Raw genomic sequence first — 22531 nt, forward strand, 5'->3', positions numbered from 1 at the left:
TGGCCATCTTCTCTGATTACTGAAACTGAGAGTGGTGATAGTGAATTTTCTGGTTTTAGGGTCAGTCCAGCAAGGGTTAAAGCAAGAGAAATGCTTTTATACTAAAAAAAAAAAAAAGATGAGGATGCTTTGCAAGAAGATATTGTTGAATGGATGATGTGTTCAGATGAGCCAACACTGGCATATCAGATGACTAATGATGAAATCATTTGCTCTCTTTTGAACTCGCCACAGCAAGAAAACAATTTTGACACTGATACAGATAGTGAATTTGATAGAAAAGGGAAAATATCTTTTAATGAGGGTTTGGAACATAGTGAAAAATACCTAAAATTCTTAGAACAGAGTTGTGTCACAGAGCAAGAGATTATGACTCTATATAATTAAAAAAAAAAAAAAAAAATTTGCTGGAGCACTCTAATGTTTTAAGACAAACCCCTATCAGAAAAATGTTTAAAACATGTAAAAAAAATTAAATATTTTATATTTTATTAATATACCTTATTTTTATATGTCTTTATTGTATACATATTGAATCCATCCTTAATGCTTTTAAATATCCCTGTTATCAATAATATAAATGAATAATATAATAATAATAATTTAACACATATAATAAATTATTGTAATAATGTATATAATAATTTAATTAAATGTATCTAATATGCCTTATTTATTTTGCACTTTTAGTCTGAATGTTATGATTCATCTTTTGTATCCTGAAATCCGCACAACCTCTGGTCCCAAGCTTTGTGGATTTCTAGACTTCTACTGTAGTTTTTTCACTATTGAAATTCATCCAACCTTTTATTTTTTACCAAGGATTACTGCAATTTTTCAGATTTCGTATAAAAATCTAAATTTTTCAATAAAAGTAAAATTTAGCTGCATTTTGAAACTTACTCTAATATTTGAACTGGTTCTGAAGAATCAGCTTGATCAAAATCTAAAGTCCTTGGTTGATTTATAAACAATTTTAAAGTTTTTGGACCATTTTCTGAAATGAAAAATATGCAACAGCTTAGAAGTTTTACCAATTGCAAGTTTTAAAACAATTTAAAAATTTTACTAATAGATTTTATATCATACATCTAAATCCAATTAACAGCACACATTAAAAGAACCTTACACCCTCAATTCAATGACTATAACACAAATAACTAAAAAAACCGATATACTTTATATGCAGGGGATATGAAAGTTGGTATATAGTTAAAGATTTTATGAAGAACAAGTTTCTGGCATAAAATTCTTCATTATTTATTTTTCTTAAGTTTTCTAACACTCATTTTATACCTTTTACTATTTTACTTGACACTTAATTTTTTAAACAGTTATATCAAGTGATTTATTTTGCACACAATATAAATGAATAACTAAACAACACTGAAAAGCACAAAATAGTGAAAAGACTCAAAAGAAATGGGTTGATAAGTGTGATAAATCTTCTTAGGTATACTAGAATTTACAAAATACACTATGAATTTGATATTTTAAATATAGCAAAGAATAATCAACCAGTCAATATCCCTCTGAAAATGAAATGTTTCTGACACATTCTAGAGGATAAAGCAAGTTTATACCCTTTAGAATGTACCCTGTACTGAAAAATGATCAAGTATGTACAGAATTCAGTGAAAATGCTTGTTTCCAAACCAATAAATTGATACGAAAGCATATTCCACAAAGAAATCTTCCAAGTGTCCTCCCTCCCAGGATATCAGCACAGGTGATTACAATACGATTTCAAAAAATCAAATAATTTAGAACATTGATATGAAATACATACATGCATACACACATATTTTCAAACTCCTTCACTAGCAAAGCAAAATTATATATTTTCTTAATAAGTTATTAAAATTAATTTGTATTTCATAACATCAATTCATGCAGTTACCTATCTACAGTACAAAGTCTTTAATCCGGATGTCCATAATCCAGACCTCAAAGCTACAAACTTTCTGTGCATGCGTAAACGCATAGGCTAAAATTATCTAATTGTCTATTTCAGTTAATGCTGCAGATTGCATTGTTCCTTAATCTTTTAATTGGATCCAAATTATTATTTTTTGCAGACTGTTAGAGAAATTTTATAAAAAAGTAAGCTTGAACTTTCGATTATGTCAAAAAGAGTTTCCGATTCTGGAGCTGCCAAAGGATCTACAAAGCAAAAGCATGTTTCGATGTCCATCAAACAAGAGGTGGAATTGCTGCATAAAATGGATGAAGGCATGAAAAAAGTGACAGACAGGTTAGTGAAAACGAAAAAATTTCGATTGACAAGTTAGTCGGTATTCTCGGCACAGCAATTACAGGACTTGTAAAGTGGAACTTTGTAATTGAACAAGAAATATGCCTGTTTATAGAATTAAAGAGAAAGTATTAGCACAATAAATGAAGCAACTTAAACAACTTACATCGAAAGAAATGTTTAATAAAGTAACAAATAAATATTAAGCTTTTTTTTTTTGTAAATTTTGATACCCTTTAGATCATAATTGCTCTTTCATAAATTACGGTTTCATATTTTTAATTTTATAATTTCTGCATGCCATCTTACCAGATTTAAATTGAAGATCTATAATCCGGAATCGCCGAAGTCCCGACATGTCTGGATTAAAGACTTTGTACTGTATTTGGTTCCTCAGCATTTAAAACAAATAACTGCTAATCAAAGCTTGCTTTTCTTATGAGGGGTTATTTTCTAGGATCTACTGTGTTTATATTTTTCTTTCTAACAATTGAAAATTTAGTATGATCTACAGGACACTTTTATGTACACAATGGCTTTACAAGAAACTGCCAGCAAGAAAAATGGTTCATGGGATATAAAGAATTTTAATAAGTTGCCAAGTTATGCAATAAATTATCCCGAAATCTTTATTTATAGTTATCAGAAGGATTTTTGAAACCCAAAACTTTATATGCAGTTTGGCAACAATGAGAAAAAATAATATTTCAGTCTGTTAAGCATCTAAGCTATTACTGTTCATGGGTGTTCTTCATTCTTACATAATATCACCTGTACAATTACAAGAACTCTCAATAATGGTTCCATTTAAGCAAGCTAAAAAGAGATTTAACCAGTTTTGTGAATATTCAGTATTTCTGTTTTCAATCTCCTAGTTTGAAAACTTCAACCCAAAATTTAACGATATCAGTTTTTTTCTTTTTCTGTGCAAAGACATACAGCAAAATAACTCATTTGTATAAAAGAAACTTAGTTTGCTCTAGCACAAAGTTTGGCCTATGATTAAACTTTAAATAGTCTAAAAATGTTTGACTCTGAATGATATATTTGTTCCACAACAAAATTTGAAAAAGATTTAGATTTTACAAATTTACTGATTACGGAGTCTATGTTTTTTAAATTCATAATTTCTGGATTTGAGAAAATAAAAAATCTGGAATTTTAGCTATATCTGAACCACAATCACCCATCTATCAGTGATAACCTCTTTGCACCTGATCACATGATGATCCATAACAGAGATTAAATCTTTTTACGTTTTTTGAAACCTGTTATACAAAACAAATCCAAAATAAGATATGGAAAAACTGGTACTTACGTATTATCGCAACCAGGTTGGCGCTATTTGTAAGTTTCAGTAAAAAAGTATGAATAGAAAGAAAATGTACATTTATTAATTACAGATAATTTTTAATACAGTTTTTTTATATTATTTTGTTTTATATAAAATAGCAATTAAACCCTTCCGTTTTCGAATTTGAATAAGTTGCAGAATTATTTTTCCGGCGGAAATCTTTTGGCTATTGCTTTTAGCACTTGTTGAAAACCGTATTCGCCATAAACATGTACACGTCGACTTATTTTTACTTAAAAAAAATCCCAGAATTGCACAAAAATGGCATTGCGCACACTCTTGACTTTATCCATGTACACTGCTATTTTCTCATAAATTACAAGAATTTGCACGAAAATGCAGGAAAGTTTTGTGAATCTCCACGTGCTCTTTTTACAAAACTACGTATAACATGTAGTGTTGCCGTAAGTAGGGTCGCCAAATTTAGCAATTTATGCGAATTTTGGCCTGGTTGCGTTAATACATAAGTACCGAAAAACTTGAGATCAAATATGACAAGTAAACTAGTCTGTCAAGAAATTTTTCTTTTATACAAGAGCTAGGAGAATCAAGAATTTTAATTTGCGTTATTTAAAATTTCAGGTTATCAGGATGTCACATTTCTGAGATTCTACTCTATAAAGAATTTTCGATTATTTAATGTCAGCATCAAATCTCTATTTTTCAAATATATATATCTAAAATGTCAGGTTATCAGAATGTCACATTTCTGAGGTTCTAATCTAAAAGGAATTTTCAATTACTTAATGTCAGCATCAAATCTTTTTAAATATATAATTTAATGTCAGCATCAAATCTATTTTTTCAAAACATATACATCAAATAGAATTTACAGACCTTCTGGTGCAGATATTTTCAAAGAATGTAATTTCACTGCTTGATTAAATCCATAAGACATAATAAGCTATTTAAAAAAAAGGGGGGAAGAAGAAAAAAAAACACATTAAAATATTTTGAAGGAAAAATAATTAAAATTATTAAAGCATAAATTATAGTATATTAAATAACAACTTTACGACTATATGTCATTAATTACATACTTGTTCATCACAATCAGATTCTAAATAATTGTTTCCAGCCATGAGGCAATTTTCGAAAGGATGATCGTCAGAATCATTTAAACATTCGCATGCAGATTTAGAAATAAAATTCACAAGATCAATCTATATGGAAGGGAAAGAGAAATTTATTAAAATCAACTTATAACCATCATGATGATTCAAAAATACATGATTAAAAAAAAATCAAGTTTATTTTAAATTACATGCCTTCCTTTATTATAAACCATTTTCCTCAGTTTTTAAGCCAAAAATATTTTTAAATTGTCCTGGTTTTAAGTTTAGCAATGAGTAACATAACCTTAGCCTATGTTGATGCTGAACAGTCTGGTTTGCTTGAAAATGGTGTGCAGCAAAAAAGCACAGTGCATGCTTATGACATGCAAAATATAAATTTGTTATAACTGTTCAACACATGTTACCACGACCAAGAGTAATATTTCCATTACAAAAATTGATTATTTAGCTTTAAGTTATGTTCTGAGCACAGGGAGAATTAGGCTGAATACTTTCCGTTCTTTTGCTACAAACATTACACCTTAAATTGTAGTTTAATGCTTGTCTAGTAACTAACATTCTAAAACCCTTAAAACTTTAACACTTAAGAATTATACAATAAAAAGCCTGACTATTTGGCATTAAACTAACCAGAAAGCTCAAGTAACTGGAATATTTTAAAATAATAAGATATAAAAAAATTATAAAATTAAGCAAATAAGAGACTCGCAAAACCATTACAAAACTCATTACAGAATAGAACTACAACATGGAACCTCACTTACAACATTTCAAATGCGGATACAATTTCAAATACTTCTACCAATCTGCTACATAGCTTTCAGATGTTGATTATCAGCCTTCTTGCTATCGCTCACTTTGTTTCAAGAATTTATTCTTGAAATTGCACATTCCTTGCAAAAAGAAAAATGAGGAGTTAGTATAGTACAAAAACATGTAAGATTCCAAACTTTATGATGGGATTTAGTATGTCTAATGTGAGATCTACTACTGCCAGAATGCTTAACGCCAATCATTTTTTGCAAATAAAATGCTGCCAATAAGTGTGATATCACAACACAATCATAAGATCTTTGCCTTGGTTTTATGTAAAATTGATTAATTCTCGATAAGCTGGTTTACTTTTTATAAAGAAAATAAAATTAACTGTTATTCTTCTGTATTTTCGAAATCTGTAACTTGTATCTCCTGATAATCTAATTACTTAAAGACTGATTAGTTCCTTTAAACTTTTGCTGGAATAGTGCAGGTTTAGAAGAATCTCTGTCATATTTTGTGCTTGACTGGATTTCATAATTGGATAAGATGTCAAAATTTTCATTTGTTTAAACCTACAAAAATACATCAGCTTTTATCTTTGAAATGCAGTTTTCAACCTGATATCTTACATAATTGTAAGCTTTTGATATTCAAATTGTTTTAAAAAAAAAGACTGTTTTTAGAGTTCTAGACCATAAATCCCTTTTATTCAAATGGCTTTTTCTACCATGAATTGCATTTTTTATATCCTCAACTACCTGAAATTTTCACATATCTGGTATTTTCTGAGCTTTCTGGATAGTTGGGATTTTATTACTGTACCTCCTAGCACAGAACAGAGGTTGGCTTGTAAATTTTCCACTACATTAAAGTTCTTGATTTAAAGACTTATTATGAATACTTTCTTTCATTATTCTATTTATCAAAAGTATAAGATTAAAATGCAAAAATAAATAAAAACTGTATGCACTTACTGAAAACTATTGGTCATAATATCTGTACAATTACTGCTTATAATGATATGTACTACTATGAGAAGAGTAAATCTGCAATCCTTAAAAAACTTTCTTTTAAAAAAAAATCTATTTATGATAATCAATTTTTTAACCTATAATGTGATACAACTGTTAAAAAAAAATAATTATATCACATCCCTCCAACCTTTAATGTTATACACTGGGAAAAGCAAATTTTAATTGTTAGCATATTTAATCTGCTACCAACATATCCATTTTCTTTTAGATATTTATACTTCCAGAGTTAATGTGACATACTGTAATTCAGCAAGGCAATACATAATTAAAAATATTATAATGCCATAATATGAGTGCATTCATGGAGAAAAAAGTGGTCTAAAATTAAATTTTATTAGTTCACATACATGCAATATTTATCAAAATTAAGTAAACACTGTAACATACATACATGACCATCAACAGTAGTTTCAGTTGCTTCATCACCTTTACCTCCTCCTAATTCTTTGATTTTGGCCTTAAGTGCATCTGCATTTGCTCCTTTCACTTCACCTATTTTCATTTTATTCTTATAGAATATAAAGGTTGGCATAGCTGTCACTCCTTGGGAAGAAGCAGTTTCAGGGCACTGATCAACATCAACTTTAAGGAAAATTATATCATGGTAGCGCCGACTTAATTCTTCAAAAACTGGAGCTATCTGATGACATGGGCCACACCTATAAATCATAAAAATTGATAATCAGTAAATGCTTATTTAACTGCACAGTAAAAAAATACACTCCCTTAATAAAACAACCACTATGTAAGTCTTTGGCAACATCTGAAATTTGCAGCTTACAGATTAGGTTATCAAGTTTGCCAATCTTGGTGACTAAGTACGTTGGTTCCTTTAACAAAGAAGTATTCAAAAAATTTTCAGGTGAAGTGCAGAATCTCCCACTTATTTGTTTGGTGCTTTTTACAAGAGTAAGAAGAAATGAATTTTTGTCAATTTTCTTTGACTTTTTAAGTGAAAATAGGTTGATGTGTACATGGATACCGAGTACGTGCAATTCTTAAAAACACGCTAAGCAGTGGGTGATTCTGCACTTTCCCCAAATTTTCAGCCATGTTTAAAATATTAGTTTTCCCCCATGAAAGTCTGATTATAATTTACATTTGTTTGTTCATTCATTTGGGGTTTTCTGGAAACAGAGAAAAATGCTATGCTATGTATTATTTTCAACAAATGAAATTATACCAGAGGAAAAAATATGCCCAGAGTGTGGAGTAAAATCTGTAGCTAGAAAAGGAATAGTAATGCAATATTTCTAGCTGAATAAAACTGTGCAAATTCAAACTACATTTATAATTAACTTTTCCCTTCTCAAAATCTTTTCATAATTACATTCTGCCTTTCCATATATTTTAGATCAGGTTCATCATACTCGAAATCTAATACAGTACAAATTCCGAGATCTGAACGTCCACTACCAGGAACGATTTGAAATCTGGACCTCAAAGCCACTAGCAACTTTTTTTTTTTTTTTTTTTTTTTTTTTTTTTGTGGAAGAGGGGATTTTTTTGGTATGCTTTATGCATGCATATTTGATATTTTTCCCTGATAATAACACATGTGGAAAACCTCGATTCTTAATTTGACTTTGGCACTACATAAAATACATCATTATTGAAGAAACAATCATTTTAACATAAATTTGTGTATCAATCTGCTTGGCATACATCTCAAACTGAAACATTCTACATAAAAACATCATTGATTGGCTAATCTTTGGAATATGATAACAGGTAGTTTGGCGACATTTTGGTAAGGCGATAAAGGTTACTAGCTAGGACTTTAGCAGCGTACATGGATAAAGTCAAGAGTGTGCGCAATGCCATTTTTGTGCAATTCTGGGATTTTTTTTAAGTGAAAATAGGTCGACGTGTACATGGATACTGTGTATGTGCAATTCTTAAAAACGCGGCAAGCAGTGGGCGATTCTGCAAATTCTCCCAATTTCGCACCTAATCTTCGTCATGATTAAGCATTTTTATTCCATAAAAGTTCTAGCATAAGCGTAATTCGGCTAGCAGATTGTTGGGAAAAAATGTTGAGTAAAAAAAAAAAAACATGCCTTTACTTCGTGAAAACAAAATTGCATAAAAAAAAAAAAAAAAAACTAGCAGGTTGCTGTAGCAGGGTTGGTCACCAAATTTTCGCCAACAAAGTCGCCAAGTTACCATAATCCGAAGATTAACCCATTGATTTTACACCCACTAATATTTTATGTCCCTGATGCAACCTGACAAATCATTATTTATTATATTTGGCTTTCATCACTTAATTTTATCAGCATATGACAACTTGTGTAGTGACTTGTGCAGGGATGCCTAAATAATTTTTTTTTTTATTAGTAGTTGAATAACAAAGAGCGTGGTACACATTTCTGTTAACATTAGGCTTGGCAGTGATTGCAGATTTAAGTTAAATGTGCTAAAAAAATGCTGATGAGAAAAAATTTAACAAAAAATCTCTTTTGATATGCTAAAAATAGATTTTGTTAATGACACTCAGAGGACAAAATATGACATTTAGTGCTATTTCAATTAAGAATAAACGATATGCTATTCACATAAACCCCAAACCAACACCAGAGCTCGTATGGCCGCACTAGGTGAAGGAATTTGGGAAAGACACAATTTTTGGAATTTAGACGAGCACCAAGCAATAAAATTAAGGGGTGAAAACATTTTTAGAATTTAGGTAAAGCACTGAGACCTAAAATTTTAAGGGTGGCAAAAATTTAGAGCTTAGGGAGGCATTTGTTGGCAGAATTTAAGACCCGCAGAAACTACATCAGGTGATAAGATATCTAGCGCCGGCCCTCGATAAGTATATGTGGGAATCTAGATATTCAGGACTCAGATAAGCCTTAAGCTTGTGCAAGAAATAGACGTAAGTATAATAAATAACTAAAAGGTTAATCTTTGGAATATGGTAACAGGCAGTTTGGCGACATTTTGGTAAGGCAATGAAGGTTACTAGCTAGGACTTTAGCAGTGTACATGGATAAAGTCAAGAGTGTGCGCAATGCCATTTATGTGCAATTCTGGGATTTTTTTTAAAGTGAAAATAGGTCGACGTGTACATGGATGATACCGTGTATGTGCAATTCTTAAAAACGCGGCAGGCAGTGGGCGATTCTGCACTTTCTCCCAATTTCGCACCTAATCGTCATGATTAAATACTTTTGTTCCATAAAAGTTCTAGCATAAGTGTAATTCGGCTAGCAGATTGTTGGAAAAAAATGTGTTTACTTCGTGAAAACAAAACGGCATTCAAAAAAAAAAAAAAAAAAAAAAAAAAAAAAAAAAAACTAGCAGGTTGCTGTAGCAGGGTTGGTCGCCAAATTTTCGCCCAAAAAATCGCCAAGTTACCATAATCCAAAGATTAACCAACTAAAATAATACAATTCAGGCTTAACTGTTTCCCTGAACGATAGAAGGAAGACAAAAATTAGGGAAAAACGTGTCTTTCATGGCCTAGCTGATACTGAAGCTGCTGAATTAGTTGCAGATGAATTTATTGAACTCATCAATAGTGAAAATTTTTCTCAACAAACTTGCAACCCTGGTGAAACTGCCCTTTTCTAGCAATATGTATGACAAAATACCTTGACAAACTCTACAGAAAAAGCTCAATTGGTATTAAACACTCCAAAGCAAGACTGAAAAATGAGCATATCTTTACAATTTCCGATACACAGTCTCGCGTGCTGGAGGTAATTTTTTTTTTTTTTTTTTTGGTTGCCATTGCTCACTTTGAAATCGTTGGTTTGTTAATCGAAAATTTGTTAAAGTTTTACACAATATGAAATCGATAGTAAAACAAATTTCAAGTTATAAATATGGGCTTCCAGATGTCCATATTCAGTGGATGATTACATTGTTCAAAATTTGACGGCTCTAGGTAGCGCTGTTTTATCACAATGCGAGAAACATACATACATTCATGCAGATTCTTTATTATTTAATTTCTTTAAATATAACACAAAGCTCTACTATTTGGTGGCAACAATTTGAAAAGTGATTCACCCTTTTATAGTGACTCAATGCAAAATGCCAAAACAAAATTACCCTTCTGGGCTTTTATTGCACTGATGCCTTTCCCTCCCTCCATTTCTACATGACCCCACTTAAATTTTCATGACCATACAAACCGAAAATCATTCTCTAGATTAGCGTTTTCAAACAAGGATTCTTCAAAATCTTAAGTGTTCCAGAAGAAATAGTGAAGAATCAGCTGATAATATTTGAATACATTTTGAGTCACTTTTGGATTTAATTTCATTGTAGCAATTTTATTAATTTACCTGTTCCTTTTTTTAAATTCTTCTAATAACTCATAAAAATTAACTTGATTTATCAGCCTTTCCAAAAACATTATGGCAGTTATTATCCAATGTAAATTGCATACATGTTTTACACATTTTAAATTGTGTATTTATACATACCATATGAATTCTTTGTGTGAATGAATGTCTTTGCATGAGATCTTAAACCAAGAAATTTGACTTCATTTTTTTATGGTAATAAATTTTAAAATATAATTTTTTTTTCTTTAAACTATTAACCTTCTAAAACCAGGCCAAAATACTCATAATATAGCCTTCAGATCGGCGCGATCCGAAACAGTTTTGCCCCCTCTTTGACATTTTCCTAACGAGAAAAGTTGTTATTTCCCCTCCATGGATGCAGTAGAATTGACGTTTGTCAGACGCTTACGTCCCATAGTAGAGGGGTTGCTAGATTTGCAATTTTTTCGATGATTATTTTGCTTTCATTTAAATAAAGTTCTAAATAAATAGTGCATAAATAAATATGCAGTACTGGATGCATATACAGTGCACTTTTTACTTAGAACAAAATGTATGCAATGTTTATATTTCACTCACTATTTCAGATCAATCTCGTAAATGAATTTTTTAACTTTATTTTCACTCTTCATTTATAATTGCGTATTAGAAATTAGAAAACGAGAACAAAATTTTACAAAATATAATGAATACGAACTAGCTTTGTAAGTCTGCAGGCTGGAATGCGATTTTTAATAACATATTTTCATTAACAAAATAATGGTAATGACTAATTTAATGAAATAATAATAATAATATTTATTACCATTAGATGATTAGAATGAGATTCAATACAATTAGATTTTGAGATGAACTTACAGCAATAATAAAACTTTACATGACAATAACAGAGCTTTAAATCTGTTTTCGATAATTTTGTTATTATAATATAAAAAAGAAAATCCGAGATACATTGGTTGCGTTTCATCATTTAACTTTAACAAATATTACATTGGACTATCAGGCAAAGGAGGTATATCTTTAACGAGAATTTTTCTTTGTAAAATTGGCTTTTGTTTATGTTAGCAGAGAAAAAAAAATCCATGGCCTATACATGCAATCATCAAAAGTATTTTTCAGAACAGTTTTAAATGTTTATGAAGAATTAATTATACGTCAATTTCTTTTCATAGGAAGAAATTTCGTCTAAAACCATCGTTATATCCAAAGGTTGAAGTCTATTTCATTTTCAACGAATATTCTATTTGCATATAGTATATTTTCTAATTTATTTTAGAAAGAGTAATCTTTCACGTTTTCAAAAGAATAAGGACATATTGGGTGTTGACACAATGTAGTAAATCTGTTTTTCATATTTCTTCCAGTAATGAAAACAATTACCCTGGAATATTTTCAAAGCAAAATTAAGAAAACCGTTTACGCCAAATTTTGCATAAAGTATCATCTCGTGCATTTTTTTATTTAAAGTGTGAAATTTTCTCTTTGAAAATATAAAAAAATCATGAACGGAGGAAAATTAATTTATGAGAAGTAACTTTAAAATGCAATAATTCCATCGTAATATGAAATAGTGGAGAAAAGTGCAATACAGTTTATTTATTCACAAATAATCCCCTCATATGCGTAATTTATGTACTGTCAATTGAGAAATATAGGTTAGTAAATTAAACCGGTTATTTCAATACTTTTTCTTTATCAATTTTTTTACGGGCTCTTCAGTAGAGCAGTAAAGGTGGCTGAACACTTGTAGCTCGCTCGGGTTTGAATCCCGGCTAAAGGATTGGATTCATGGTTTTTGTGTAACGTAAATGCAAGCCAGCTTCCCTTAGAAAGTCCTCCACGAAGGCATTCCTCCCCTTATACAGGTAATTGTTGTGTGCTTTGATGTAATTCAGTAAGCGTACAAAATTAATCCAACCAAACCCGAAGAACTGGTTGATTACATGTGGAGTTTTCCACCAGGAACGTAAATGCAAGCAATTTTCTCTTAAAGGCCCGTCCACACAAGGACGCTCTCGACGTAACTTTTTTGACGTCGGCGTAAATTCGCGTGACGCAGAAGACGTAAAACTGAGTACGCTCCTGTTCAGCTTTTCCGCCCGCGACGCGCGCGTATAGCCAATAGCCGACCGAGTTTTTATCACGTGTCATAATCAGAAAACCTTCTTGCTTACCCGTTTCAATATGGCGCACAGAGATGAGTTTTTGCTTAGAAATATAACTGTGTACATCAATAAAATAATCAGCATTGTTCACGCCATCTTCAGATTTCTCAAACCGTACACATTGGTATACATTTAAAATTCTCATTAAAGGGGAAAACTGTATATTTATAAAGCAATGATCCGACCAGTATATCCATATGCTTCACCTATTTATAACACCGTAAGTAATAGGAACCTAAATAAATTACAGTTTCTACGAAATCAAAGCTTCTGCCTTACAAAATACTCCTTAATTATTATAAATATTGGCTACATCATGTGTAATAAAAAGCTCTATAAATATGCCAATATTAAATACACCAAAAACTAACTTCAGCAATATAACAACTTCTAAAATAAAGCAGTTGACTGTGAAAGACTATTCAATAAAATACAATTACGAAATTTTGGAGGAAAGTTACAACTTGTGTCATACAGCAATCATTTATTGAAGTTTAATTAAATTACCTTTGCAGCGACTTCTACTTGTTACATTATTTTTCACAAACAATGCTGTCACAGATAGCTGAGTGGTCAGCGTGCTGCTTTGGTGGCGGAGGAATGGAAAGATGGCGAGTTCGAACCTCACCCGTAGACAGTATTATAATAATTCAGTTAGCTTTTCTCATTTTGAAACGTGTTTCTTCTATTTAATCATGAATCATTGTATTCTTTTTTTACCTATTATTAGAGTTTTCATTTCTTATGTTATTCATTATTGTTATTGTTTTTAATTTAGTTTAAAAATGTGCAGTGCAAATAGAAATCCTTATGTAATAATATATCTGCATCTCTTTATCATATATCATCTATAAATTCTCTCTTTATTTTTACTTTATTGCATATTTTATCATGCACATAATTTCTCATAAACTGTCCAAAGTTTGAACCTCATTCTAAATTTAAAAATAAATAAAAAGAAAAACAAAAGACCAAGGGAGAGGGAGTTAAAAAAATATGAAGTTGGTTTTATTATATACTGTATTCCAAACCAATTTTATAAATCCTAATTTTCATACGATATAGAATCTGCAAGTCTGTCAAACTGGTCGATACTCATCCTGAAGGAATTAAAAAACAAGTAATATACCCCCCCCCCAAAAAATTAAGTCAATTCCTACTTAGGTCCACAAAGAAAAATTTTAAAAATACAAAATTAAATAAATTAATAAATAAAAATACAAACAGAATTTTTTTAAATTAAAAATTTAAATATGTGAAAAAGCTGTATTAACATCAAGTGTCATTCACTACAAGTTTAAAAAATTCTATTTGAACTTGAGAGGATAAATAAAAAGCATTTTATGTACTGAAAATTTGAACAAGATATAGGGAGAGTGTGAGCTAATAGTAGGAATTGATAATTCGGGATATTCCTTTCGCAAACAAGGCAGTAAAAAAAAAGTCTCTTTGAACAGGTCGCTCTAAATAAATCTTTCGGGCTCATTCTTACCATTTTTTGCGGTTTTGCCTCTGCTTAATAATTGCACTTAATAGTAAAGTTTCAGCTATTAAAAAAATCATCTGATTCGGACAACTTGCCGCAAACGTACAGAAGCACAGCAAAGTAATAAGAGACAGCTCTGTTGACGCTATATTACAGCATCACGTGATTTTTGCGCAAAATAATTCTATTGGTTAAACACACTCTTTGCAAGCGTACTCGTTTGGACGCTTTTACGCTGGTAACGTAAAGACGCGTTCGTCAGCTACGTTTCGAGCGTACTCGTGTGGACGTGCCTTCAAAAGGTTTACATGAAAGCATCCATCCCCTTAAGCAGATAGCATTCACGTGCTTTTCCGTAATCCAATCCTAATTCTCATACATTTAATAGTAAGTTGACATACACCTTATTACAGACAAAATAACAACCTTTTTTAAAGATATTTTTTTTATTAACTTGTCTGAATTCCCTTTATCTCTTGAGGAGAATTTCAGAAAATAAAACCGGCCGAAATTTAATACAATGTAACTGATGTTTTGATTCGATTCAGAAGTAACGTGAGCTTTACTGATATTTAAATACTTTTTGGCAGATCTCATCCTAAAAGAGGGTCTAAAGATAAATTGATTTTACTTAATTTACAATCAATGAAAATCATTAAAAGCAATCATTGAATGAAATCACTGAATGAATGAAAATCACAAAAACTATTATGCATACAATTGTCTCTTTTTTATCTCCTGATAAATCAGACAAAATTGCCTACATAATAGAAGCACTTTGAAAGACTTAATAGTTCTTAAGGGTTTTATGCACTCCAAAAAAAAAAAATGTCAAAATAAAATCTTATTATTCATAAGTATAAAAAGGAAGTAAACGATAAAAGTGGTTTTAACTATTTTCTAGAAGGGCATTAAATCTAAAAAATGAATCTATTCTTATTTGCTACGATTAAAAAGCATTAAATCTGGTAAGCTTAAACAGCGTGCAAAATCGCTGACGTTTTAATCATAGCAAAAGTCAGTCAGTACTAAAAAAATAAGAGATGGCCTTTATTTGATTTTCAAGTATATTGGCGCGAGACGAAGCCTGCGGTTTTTGCCAAAATGTAGCCAAACTGATAAGAAGAGGGAAATAATGCGTAGCCAGCGGCTATTCTGAGCAGCGACAATAGAACACCCCGAGATCTACAGATAGGCGATTCTCTAAAATAGGGAGGAAGGCTGGTACTACAGTTGTACCACAGCTGGCGTTAGAGAAAGTCATTTTCCTGGTACAACTGCTGTACCAGCTGGCTTCAGAAAGTTAATACTTTCAGTGTGCATTTTAAATACATAAAAGATAGAGAGATGTTAATAATGATACGTATTAATTTATACATGAATTCCTTTAAAGCTAAATATTATTTTAAGATGGAAAAAATTTTCCTTTAGACCAATATGTATTAAATATTTATGACGTCTCATTTGATTTAATCAACATTACTACTGAATTTAATTTAATTCTGGATTAAAGTGTAGTTATCCTTAGGGAACCCATAACTGCATCAGCTTCAGAACTCTTTATTTTTTTAACATCTGACCTTGGTTACTTATTTTTTAACCAATAAAAACTGAAAAGATTAAAATGGCTATAGTCAGTGGTAGGTTCATTTTTATTTGATGTACCTTGATCCCATAAGTATGATCATAATCACATTTTTCTGTCTTAATTTGCAAATTAGTTTGGTTTATTTGATTATGCCAAAGCATCCAAAGCTGGGGAAAGGCTTCTCTACTAAGGGGAAGAGATGCCTTCTTGGAGGACTTTCTAAGAAATATACGCTAGTATCCACTTTACACCATGAAACTGCTCATGCAGCCAGCCTGTTTACCTGGAATTGAACCCAGGTCAAACTAGCAGTGTTCAGCGACTGTTGGTAATCTGTAGAACAAGCACAATATTGTCTGTTTTAAAACCTAACGCATGATATATTTTAAAATTTATTTATATCTAAAGAAATTATTAAAATATACAGTAAATACTTAAAAGCCAAGTACTTATTCCTCAAGAAATACGTCATTAAAATCACTTTTGTCTAAACATCCTACATGTAAATAAGACATAATGCTATGAACATTTAATATCAATTAATGTATATGATACAATATAATTATATATATTACGTAAATTTTCTTGCTACTTATCTGAGCACACAATATATAAAACAACGCACTGATTTTAAATATGCAAAACTGATCACTTTATTTATAAAAAACTTAAGAGTTATGGCAAAAACCTTTGTGGAAATTGGCGATTAGTGATTTCATATCAAAATCAAGTATAAACAACAGACAGCTGCGTCAGAATATTAAATCATTTGACATAGTTCTTACCAACTAGCCATGAAATCAACAACAACAAGTTTGGAACCAGCATTGGATAGTTCCACCTGAAACCGGGAATCATCAGGAATAACAGTCGGCATTTTTATTACACAATGCAATTCTCAAACAACGGTTATTAGATTTATATACACCATTTACTATTTACAATTATAATAAATTCTGAGTAATTCGACGTCTGTTAACACCAACAAAACACAATATGTATAAATATATTTCCGCTTTAAAAGCATGCAACAAAATGTGCAATGACAGAGCAACTGCCAACTTTGCCAGGTTTTGAACTTGCAGTGTCAAAAGCGATTATTTAAAAAGTACTACACCTCCATTTAAATTTAAATGACGCTAATAATCCTTATGTGTTTTTAAAAATAATCGCTTTTATTTAAAAACATTAAAAAAATCATAATCACATGTTTTCATTACATGAAACTATTAATTTTTAAATAGTTTTATTTTATCAAACCACTTTTGGCTTATGTTTTCAGGAATGGCATCAAAATGTAGTACAAACAAAAATCCCATTATTTTATCATAGTGAATTGTTTATCATGTCATTAATTTCGGTTTTAATTATTTTCTTTGTGAAACTAAAGGCTGTACTTCGCAAACTGGATAACTTTTCATTGAATTAGAGTAGCTGTTGTTTTTTTGTTGTCATAATTTTTGTTCTGGCATTAGCATTTGGTTTTAATGAAATCATGTGGAAGTGTCATAAATGTGGCAAACCTGTTTTTTTCGGTTTGTAGAATTTTTTTTCTTTGAAATACCTTTAGATGTAAAATTTAATTTTATATATTGATTGTTTTTTCACAGAAGTAATTATCTGATAGTTTGGAAATGCCGTAAATTCAGTTATATTGTGTAAAATTACTTATGGTAGCAGAAAATGTAATCCAAATTTAACCCATAAGTACAGACGTTCATTTTCTGTTACGTAAACACAGAGGAAGCATGGACCTTATAAGAAATAGACTAACTCAAATGGGTTTTCTCCCTTGTATGAGGCGTTCCCGGCTGTCACACCTTGATCACATCCGAAGAAGTAGGGACGACTTGCAGAAATTTAACAGTGGTTGCCTATTTGCAGCGTGTATAATTGTCAAGAAAAAGCTGGTTGTAGCGTCTCATTTCACAAATTAGAATTTCTCCATATTTTTGAAATTGAGATTGATTTTTAAAAATTTATCATATTCATCAAGCATAATTAACGTTCCAAATAATTATAAAGCTATTGCATGCTTTCAGGGCGGGATATTTTTTTAGCTTTTCCTATGCTGTAAGGAAATTTGTAACTACCTCTTTTAGAAAATAATATTTTATACTTGAACTAATAGAAAATTTCAAACAAGCAATTTTCTCTTGCAATTTTTATGCTTTTTATTGGTGTAAATAAATAAAAAATACTAAAAAATTAAAAAACGAATTTTTGAAAGTTTTGTTTAAAATTCTAAATTGTGCTGCTTTTTTAAAATTATAGATGAATATTATAGCACAATTTCTATAAAGGAATTTTATTTCAATTATATTTCATAACACATCATAGTGATAAACACTTTTGACTCCTTAATAAATTTTATACATTTAATTCAAATATTAAAATTGTATTCAACTGGGTTAATCTTTGGATTATGGTAACTTGGCGAAAATTTGGCGACCAACTCTGCTACAGCAACCCTCCTTTTTTTTTTTTTTTTTCCCGCCATTTTGTCTTCACGAAGTAGAGACATGTTTCTTTTCTTTTTATTTACTGAACACTTTTTCCAACAATCTACTAGCCGAATTACACTTATGCTAGAACTTTTATGGAACAAAAGTGCTTAATCATGACGAAGATTAGGTGCGAAATTGGGAGAAAGTGCAGAATCGCCCACTGCCTGTTGCGTTTTTAAGAATTGCACATACACGGTATCATCCATGTACACGTCGACCTATTTTCACTTAAAAAAAAATCCCAGAATTGCACAAAAATGACATTACGCACACTCTTGACTTTATCCATGTACACTGCTAAAGTCCTAGCTAGTAATCTTTATCACCTTACCAAAATATTGCCAAACTACCTGTTACCGTATTCCAAAGATTAGCCGGTTGATCTTTGGATTATGGTAACTTGGCGAAAATTTGGCGACCAACTCTGCTACAGCAACCCTCCTTTTCCCCCCCCCCGCCATTTTGTCTTCACGAAGTAGAGACATGTTTCTTTTCTTTTTATTTACTGAACACTTTTTCCAACAATCTACTAGCCGAATTACACTTATGCTAGAAATTTTATGTTACAAAACTGCTTAATCATGACAAATATTAACTGCAAAATTGGGAAAAAGTGCACAATCGCAAACTCCTTGCACGTGTTTCAGAATAGCACATACACATAAACCATTTACACGTCGACTTATTTTTACTTAAAAAAAATCCCAGAATTGCACAAAAATGGCATTGCATACACTCTTAACTTTATCCATCTACACTGCTATTTTCTCATAAATTAGAAAAATTTGCACGAAAATGCAAAAAAATTCTGTGAATCTTTAAACTCTGTAAAAAGCACATATATGAAATTACCTGATCGCGAAAAAGTATATACCCTTTCCAAGGATGAACATTTCCACGTATAAAATAAATAAAATATCCAAAAACTTTTACCTCTAAATTATCTATTATAAACATTACCAACGAATTCATAACAAAACATTAAAAATGGTTACAAATACTTAGTGTCAAATATTTAAATTATTTCCATGCATGTTTACTTCCACTCAAACGTATACCAAATTGCTACAAACATATAACTCACAAAATAACTATCATTTAATTAAAATATAATTAAACCATGTACACATCGACTTATTTTTACTTAAAAAAACATCCCAGAATTTCACAAAAATGACATTGCGCACACTCTTCACTATATCCATGTACACTGCTTTTTTCTCATAAATTAGAAAAATTTCGCGAAAATGCATGAAAATTTTGTGAATCTTTAAATTCGGTAAAAAGGGCATATATGAAATTACCTGATCGCGAAAAAGTATATACCCTTTCCAAAGATGAACATTTCCACGTATAAAATAAATAAAATATCCAAAAACTTTTACCTCTAAATTATCTATTATATTTTAAACGTGACCAGCGAATTCATACCTCAAACATTACAAATAGTTACAAATACTTAGTGTCAAATATTTAAATTATTTCCATGCACGTTTACTTCCACTGAAACGTATACCAATTTCCTACAAACATATAATTCACAAAATAACTATCATTTAATTAAAATATAATTAAATTCAAAAACACTACTTAAAATATAAATAAGCACATACATTAAATTAATAAAAATTAGCTTACAATCCTAATTACTTTAAACTAAATCATTGCTAATAACAATTTTCCAATAATACTATATTACTTTATTTACTCCTTACATTTAGAACAATGCATAAAAATAATATCCTCAAATAATTAAAAATACTAACTTACCTAATCTTCTTCAGAATCTTGATTACGTGGCCGATAAACTTTTCTTATTTCCTCCGCTAAATAAAAAGCAACGTGTGTGCGCCTGTTTCAGGATCTATAAAATCATACTTATAGTTCACAGCAAGGTACCGGGTAAAATAAATAACTTAATAAAACATCTTTACTTCTATCTCGCACAACCTTAAAAAAAGCATTTATTACTACCCCTTTCAATCCCACTAAATACCCATTTCGAATTCACTTTAGTTAGGGCCATGGGATCCAAAAATTAACCAGCACTGTTTCACACAACACAGAATACAGCTAAATACAAAATTTCCAGATTTCCCCCCTTTTCCGATTAAAGAACTGTAATTCGTCCATTAATGTCACGTGACATATCTCATGATCTCTCATTTCCCTCACACAAAATAATGCGTAATCGGAACTGAGTACTTCTCACGTACCAAAGTCCTAGATAGTAACCTTTATCGTCGCCAAACTACCAGTTACCATATTCCAAAGATCAGCCGATTAGCCTTTAACTGTAATAATTAATTTTGCTTGTATTTTATATTGATTATTTTTTAAATTTATTTTTAGTTCTGTATAAGATTTTTTTGGTTAATCTTTGGATTATGGTAACTTGGCGAAAATTTGGCGACCAACTCTGTTACAGCAATTTTCTACTTTTTTTTTCGCCGCCATTTTGTCTTCACGAAGTAAAGACATGTTTCTTTTCTTTTTATTTACTCAACACTTTTTCCAACAATCTGCTAGCCGAACTACACTTATGCTAGAAATTTTATGGAACAAAACTGCTTAATAATGACAAATATTAATTGCAAAATTGGGAAAAAGTGCAGAATCGCTCCTTGCCGCGTTTTTCAGAATCGCACATACACAGTAACCGTGTACATGTCAACTTATTTTTACTTAAAAAAAATCCCAGAATTGCACAAAAATGGCATTGTGCACACTCTTCGCTATATCCATGTACACTACCTTTTTCTCGTAAATTAGAAAAATTTGCACGAAAATGCAGGAAAATTTTGTGAATCTTTAAACTCGGTAAAAAGCACATATATGAAATTACCTCATCGTGAAAAAGTATATACTCTTTCCAAGGATGAACATTTCCACGTATAAAATAAATAAAATATCCAAAAACTTTTCCCTCTAAATTATCTATTATAAACGTCACCAACGAATTTATAACGCAAACATTAAAAATGGTTGCAAATACTTAGTGTCAAATATTTAAATTATTTCCATGCACGTTTACATCTACTGAAATGTATTCCAAATTGCTACAAACATATAATTCACAAAATAATTATCATTTAATTAAAATATAACTAAACCATGTACACGTCGACTTATTTTTACTTAAAAAAAAAATCCCAGAATTGCACAAAAATGCCATTGCGCACACTCTTCATTATATCCATGTACACTGCTTTTTTCTCATAAATTAGAATTGGTAAAAAGAACATATATGAAATTACCTGATCGCGAAAAAGTATATACCCTTTCGAAGGATGAACATTTCCACGTATAAAATAAATAAAATACCCATAAAATTTTCCTTCGAAATTATCTATTATAAACATCACCTGCAAATTTATAACACAAACATTAAAAATGGTTCCAAATACTTAGTGTCAAATATTTAAATTCTTTCCATGCACGTTTACTTCTACTCAAACGTATTCCAAAATACTTCAAACATATAATTCACAAAATCAAGATCATTAAATTAAAATATAATTAAATTAAAAAAACACTACTTAAAATATAAATAAGCACATACATCAAATTAATAAAAATTAGCTTACAATCTTAATTACTTTAAACTAATTCATTGCCAATAACAATTTTCCAATAATACCATATTAATTTATTTATTCCTTACATTTATTCCTTACATGCATAAAAATAATATCCTCAAATGATTAAAAATACTAACTTACCTAATCTTCTTCAGAATCTTGATTGCATGGCGGATAAACTTTTCTCATAGATTTAATAATCCAGCAGTCAACTGGCAGTCTATTCACCCAGTAATACGAAATTAATAAAATTTCACCCATACTCAAACGACTTTCAGCAAACCACGTACCCTTCCTTACACTCTGTTTCACAAAATGTCCATTTTCACCATATTTCTTGCACCACCATTCAAACTTGTCTGTAATATCCTTCCTTTCACACAATCTCATTTCATTCCCACATGTTGGACATTCATACTTATCCGC

The 22531-nt window shown here is 30.5% G+C and overlaps 2 protein-coding genes across 2 annotated transcripts in view; one reads left to right on the forward strand and one right to left on the reverse strand.

The window, feature by feature from the left end:
- The window catches only part of Txl (Thioredoxin-like), a 34950-nt gene extending 17863 nt beyond the window's left edge, over window positions 1-17087 (reverse strand). The window contains exons 1-5 of the mRNA XM_035354767.2: window positions 16803-17087; window positions 6869-7136; window positions 4649-4771; window positions 4446-4512; window positions 904-997 (exon numbers count right to left, since the gene is read on the reverse strand). Of these exons, the coding sequence (XP_035210658.1) occupies window positions 904-997; window positions 4446-4512; window positions 4649-4771; window positions 6869-7136; window positions 16803-16894 (644 nt within the window). The 5' untranslated portion in view covers window positions 16895-17087. The remainder of the gene's footprint in view (window positions 1-903; window positions 998-4445; window positions 4513-4648; window positions 4772-6868; window positions 7137-16802) is intronic.
- A 236-nt stretch (window positions 17088-17323) lies between these two features.
- Rassf (Ras association family member) overlaps window positions 17324-22531 on the forward strand; it is an 80314-nt gene continuing 75106 nt past the window's right edge. The window contains exon 1 of the mRNA XM_035354768.2: window positions 17324-17552. Within this exon, the coding sequence (XP_035210659.1) occupies window positions 17513-17552 (40 nt within the window). The 5' untranslated portion in view covers window positions 17324-17512. The remainder of the gene's footprint in view (window positions 17553-22531) is intronic.

This window comes from Stegodyphus dumicola, chromosome 8, assembly GCF_044657685.1.
Source record: "Stegodyphus dumicola isolate Sdum_Otavi_A_Nest chromosome 8, ASM4465768v1".
Lineage (NCBI taxonomy): Eukaryota > Metazoa > Arthropoda > Arachnida > Araneae > Eresidae > Stegodyphus > Stegodyphus dumicola.